We start from the raw sequence: 5,964 nt of genomic DNA on the forward strand, positions 1-5,964 counted from the left end.
AAACTGTCTCATCCCACATGTGTGCTGGGGCTGCCACGTAGCCAGTAGCCGGGCCCAGCTCCCAACCACTACAAGCCCCTGGGGCTAGGCAGCTATGGCCTTAGGGGCCAGGAGATCTCTGGAAGGAAAACTGCTTCTAGAAGGGTACCCTTATGCCCAGCCAAGGCCTGGGAGGATGGGGCCTATGAGGACCCTATCTCCCCTCCCATAGGCAGGGGGATGGCTGCAATGACCCCTCAAGCCTGGTACCTCCAAGCTCTCTCAGAAACATGACCCTTTTCGGAGGGGCAGAAGGTTACCTGAGCCCCATCCTCAGTCATTGACTGAGCCCTGACCCTGTCACATATTCACACACTGAGTGCTGACCCCAGTTACCAAGCTCTGACCCTGATCACATGCTGAGCCCTGATCCCAGTGACAAACTGAGCCCTAACTCGGTAGGGAACAGAAGAGAAAGTGTGCATGACCCATCCCCACAGCTTAACACCCCAGCCTCTCTCCAAATGCACATTCCACTCACAATAGATTCGTCCACCGTCTCTTTCCACATTACAAACGCCAGCCTCTGACTTGGCTGTATGGGACCCAAGGAACTGTGTGTGCACATGAAGGAATTTGCACATGCACGTGTGGATGAGGGTTGTGTGTGTTGATACGTGTGTGTGGTTGTGTGTGCATAGTGACATGTACACATGTGCAGGGAAAACGTGTGCTCTTATGTGTGGGTGTGGACATGAAATGGGCGCGTTGGCGTCTTGATTTATGGTGTTGCGTGTCTATTCACACAATCCGACAGGACCACAGAAGTGGGGAGTTCTGTGTACATGTATGCATGTGTGGGCTTGGCCTACTGAGTGTTTGTGGGTCTGTGAGTGTGTGGTGTTAGGTGCATGTGTGCATGTGAGTGGACTGTTTCCTGGGATGGGGAGGTACATATGTGTCTGTGCATACACGTGTGCACAGCAGGTGATGGCCTTGCCATTTTTCTTCATTGGCACAGGATGCCTTGGGGCCTTTCCCCAACTCCAGGGCACTCCTTGACTCCCACTGACCCCACATCAGCTCAAATATCAGGCCCAGCTCCTAGGCCCACCCTGTGCTAGGCCCCCACCAGTGCCTACAAAGCTGACCACAGACACCATCAAGCCCTCCCCTGGGCAGCTGGAGCTCACTTGAACCAGCCCTGCCTCCCAACCAGTGCTCCCCTGCCCCTATTCTAGAGGCAAAGAGGAATGAGAAGAGCCTGCTGTGAGCTCCCTGACACCCTGCTCCTGGCCTTGCTCTGTCCACCAGTGCATAAGACAGGGCCCTCCTGCACCCTCACCATAGCTAATGCAAACAGCAGACTCAGTGGACAGAGGTGCAAATATTGACCAAAGCCGCTCTTGGTGTTTGCTCTTGGCCTGGTTACTTCCTTTTCCTAAATATTTCCAGCACAGGAGCCATCTGGGTGACAGCCAGTAGACATAAAAGAGGGAGACTCTCACCAGCCCATCCCAGATCTCAACCAGCTCCCTACAGCAATGGTAAGCACCATTTGGTGAGCACCTGCCATATGCAGAATGTTCTGCCAACCACTTTGTCTGCATCTGCAGGGGTGGGAGCTGGTTCTGCTCAGCCCTGTTTCCAGCACCTGGACCATACTAGATGCATAAATATTTGTTGAATGAATAAATGAATGAGTATACATTTGAAAGACCCTTGTAACAATTGTAGTGGTGGCATTTCAGAGTTTGCCCTTCACTGAATATTCTCAGGGGGTTTGCATTGGTGTCCTCTTGCTGCAATAATGTACTATCACAAACTTAGTGACTTAAGACACAATTTATCATGTTACCATTCTGGAGGTCTGAAGTCCCAGATGGGTCTCCCTGGGCTAAAATCAAGGAAGTATTGGCAGGGCTGTGTTCCTTGCTGGAGGCTGTAGGAGAGGAACTGTCCACCTGCCTTTTCCAGCTTCTAGAAGCCACCCTTATTCCTTGGCTCCTGGTCCCTTCCTCCATCTTCAAAGCCGGCATGTTGAGCTGAGCGCTTCTTGTGCGGCCATCTCCCTGCCTCCCTCTTCTACTTATAAGGACCCTTGTAATTACATTGCACCCACATGGGTAATCTAGGATATTCTCCCCATCTCAAGATCGACTGATTAGCAACTTAAATTCCTCTTCTAGCTTTAGCTCCCCTTTGCCTTGTGACTTAACATATTTACATGTTCAAGTTTTAGTATGTGGACTACTTCCCATTGGTCATTAGCCTGCAATTTTAAGCAATTGCCACCAGGGGGCAAAAGTGAATTCATTTTAGTTTTGCTGTCCAAAGAGTCAAGCTCCCTACAGGCAGGGCTAACAGAAAAAACTTAGCCTGCCATTTCCACTTGGTTATGCTTTTATTTTTCCCCAGTAAAAAAGTAGAACTTTCTTTTTTTTTTTTTTTTTGAGACAGTCTCACTCTGTAGCCCAGGCTGGAGTGTAGTGGCGCAATTTTGGCTCATGGCAACCTCTGCCGCCTCCCGAGTTCAAGCAATTCTCATGCCTCCCTCCTGAGTAGCTGGGATTACAGGCACACACCACCACGCCCAGCCAATTTTTTGTGTTTTTAGTAGAGAAGGGGTTTTGCAGTGTTGCCTAGGCAGGTCTCAAATTCCTGAGCTCAGGCAATCCACCCGCCTTGGCCTCCCAAAGTACTAGGATTACAGGCATCAACCACCACGCCCAGCCAAAAAGTAGAACTTTATTAAAGCAACAACACATGCCATGTATTTTGTGTTATGCACAATGTTCACCAGTGAGAAGCTCAGCATTACAAAATGCATTCACAGGCAACCTAAGAAGGTGAAAAACCTGGGAAGCTTGGGGCAGGAAGGGGTCTAGGGAACACGGAAAAGCATGATTGGGTTACTAGAGCTTCAGCTCTCGCCCCTGTCTAGCTCCTGAGACCCCGGCATGGCCCTTCCTGTCTTGATGCCTCAACTTCCCCATCTTAGAAAAGGAAAGTGGGTCACAATGGCTTCCTCTGGGGGAGGTTCTAGAGCCAAGCTGGAGACTAGCCCCCACCCCCTGTCCCTTCACTCACCTGCTCTGTGAGGTCACAGTGCCAACTGCTCCACTGATCCTGGTAGATTCCACTGGCACTTTTCAGAGGACACTCAGAGGCATCAGCCACTTCCTTCTCACCAGCTCCCAGAGATCCCCGCCTCTATCCCCAGTCCTAGAGAAGGATATCGATGCCACGGTCCTCAAGGAGCCCTGGGGACCCAGGTGCCCCACTCGAAGATGTGGCCCTCAATCCCAGACCCCGGAGGTGAGGATGGCATCCCCTCCCTTTGCCCAGCCCTTTACAGTTTACAAAATGCTGCCCCTCCACCCTGTCCTTGGAGGTGAGCAGCATTGTCAACTGTACTGCACAGAGGCAGCCACCAAGACCAGAAAGGTTTGGCAGTGGTATTCCCAAAGTCTCCCAGCCAGGAAGTGGCGAGGCAGCCATCCTTTCAGCATGTGTTTATTGAGCGTCTACTGTGTGCCGGGCAATGCACAGAGGACGGGGAACACGGTTTGGCATCAGCCTGATGTGCTCCCTTCCCTGATGGAACGCATAGTCTAGTGCAGGAGACTGATATGAAACAAGGAAACAAGTGTTTTGCCATCTTTATCTGTCAGAAGACCTCTGGCTGCAGATGACAGAAATTCCAACTCAAAATGATGCCTATCTCTGGGCACCCAAATCTGGGTGTATATCCCAAGAGAGTATATCAAACGATCCGCAAAGGTGAGAAAAGAAATGGCCATGCTAGAACGTATGTCTTTCATCCTCTTTTAACTTGTATTCTTCAGGAATGTTATCACTAAATCTGCACATTTGGGAAGGGTAAATAATGTGTTAGTATAATTGGGTGTATATATAATTTATTAATAAACCAATATAAATACACTGAGGGTATGAGAAACAAAAATGTTTAGAGAGCTTTGACTTAATAAGGGAAAATTTTAAATCTCACATATCAAGAGGTCCCAAGGTGCAGGAGGCTCCGGAGTGCATTAATTCCTCTGTTCTGCCACCCAAGACCCAGGTTCCTGTCATCATTTTGCTCTTTTAGTCCCCTCTCATGATCACAAGATGGCCACCACAGTTTCAGGTATCACACAGAAATGTGGCTGTCCAGGGGAAGGAGAATAAGTATCGTTTTCTGTGGTTCTCATTTAGCGAATCCTAAACCTAACTTTTCCCCCAAGTCCCTTACCTCATAACCACTCCCCTACCCCACCCCACCTCACCCCTGCAGACTTCCTCACGCTTGAACCAATCACAGCACAGGGAATGGGAGCACGACAGCAGGCTTCAACCAATCAAAATGGCCTAAAACCACATGGGGTAGGAGCAGACAAAGGAACAAAACCAGGCTTCTGCCAACCTCTGGGACATGGCGACAACCACCTGTGACTGCCACTGCAACCTGAGTCTTTTCCTTGATGGATACCTGGATTTGGGGTCAGCCAGACCTGGGTCTGTCCCTGAATCCCAGGCTGGTGGTGTTGGGAAACCTTCTCTGCCCCTCAGCTCCTCAATCTGGAATGCGGTGCGCACATTCCAAGGACACTACATTCCTCATAATTGTAAAACGCAACCGTGAATCTTATCATCCCCAGGATTGCCCAGCGAGGCCGGAACACCAGCAGAATGGTAGAGGACACCTCCTCAAACATGAGTGAGCAAGGACAGGTGCCCTGGTATTTTCATGGGCAGCTGAGGGGCTGAGGCTCAGGGATGTCAAACAGGCAACCTGGGGCTACCCAGCAAGGGGCAGGGGGCAGGGATGTTTGCACCAAGCTCTGGGTGCTCCCCAGGTCTCTGCAAGCACCAAATCCAGAGGCTGGCAGTGACATGACAGTTCTGTGCTCTCTGCAGATGACAACTTCCTGTTGCCTGTCCGCATCAATGCCCAAGCCCTAGGCCTGACTCAGTGCATGCTGGGATGTGTGTGTACGTATATACTGAATAATTGCCTTGGTCATCAACATGGGCCTGGGGAGAGGGTCCAGCCTCAGCCCAGGCTGTCCTGGGGGTGGCAAGGCCTGCTCTGGGCTGCAGGGCTGGTGGGGAGCTGCAGGTTGAACTCTGGAGTTCCACCCATCGGAGGTGTCATTCCTGCCAATGTCTTTGGTGGTTGGAGAGGGGAACTGGGAGGGAAGCTTACTGTCTGGAGGAGGAGTTAACTGCCAACCCTCCTCTACCACCAGTCTGGCTGCTGGTTTCACCCATCTGTCCACCTGTTGAGTTCATCAATTCACCCAGACCTTATTTCATAGGCACATCCACCCAATCGTCCCTCTTTCTGTTCATCCACCCATCCTCTCAGCCTCCCATTCTCTCGTTTATCTCCCAATTCATCCATCTTCCAAGCCAGACAGCCATTCCCTTCTTCCTTCTTCAATCCACCCCGTGTCCTCTCACCTTTCCATCCATTCTGAGTCCGTACTTTTTGCCTAGCTCCATAGTGGGCAATCTGGGATAAACCAGACAAGGCCCCCACTCTTGCCAAGCTCCCAGTGTCTAGAAATGGGCATTGTTAACTTCCAGGCCTTTTATGCTCCTGAGTCACTATTGTCTATCGGCCAGGCACGGTGGCTCAAGCCTGTAATCCCAGCACTTTGGGAAGCCGAGGTGGGCAGATCACGAGGTCAGGAGTTTGAGACCAACCTGGCCAAAACGGTGAAACCCCATCTCTACTAAAAAATACAAAAATTAGCCGGGCGTGGTGGCTTGTACCCGCAGTCCCAGCTACTCAAGAGGCTGAGGCAAGAGAATTGCTTGAACTCGGGAGGTGGAGGTTGCAGTGGGCCAAGGTCACGCCACTGCACTCCAGCCTAGGCGACAAAGTAAGACTCTATCAAAAAAGAAAAGAAAAGAAGAGAAGAGAAAAGAAAAAAGAAAAGAAAAGAAGAGAAGAGAAAAGAAAAAAGAAAAGAAAAG

General features: G+C 50.6%; 1 protein-coding gene across 1 annotated transcript in view; it reads left to right on the top strand.

Moving 5' to 3' along the window:
• Positions 1-3,126: 3,126 nt before the first annotated feature.
• The window catches only part of SUN5 (Sad1 and UNC84 domain containing 5), a 20,751-nt gene continuing 17,913 nt past the window's right edge, over positions 3,127-5,964 (top strand). The window contains exons 1-3 of the mRNA XM_011959724.1: positions 3,127-3,297; positions 4,641-4,699; positions 4,900-4,974. Coding sequence (XP_011815114.1) covers positions 3,221-3,297; positions 4,641-4,699; positions 4,900-4,974 — 211 coding nt within the window. The 5' untranslated portion in view covers positions 3,127-3,220. The remainder of the gene's footprint in view (positions 3,298-4,640; positions 4,700-4,899; positions 4,975-5,964) is intronic.

Source organism: Colobus angolensis, unplaced genomic scaffold (genome assembly GCF_000951035.1).
Source record: "Colobus angolensis palliatus isolate OR3802 unplaced genomic scaffold, Cang.pa_1.0 Scaffold114, whole genome shotgun sequence".
Lineage (NCBI taxonomy): Eukaryota > Metazoa > Chordata > Mammalia > Primates > Cercopithecidae > Colobus > Colobus angolensis.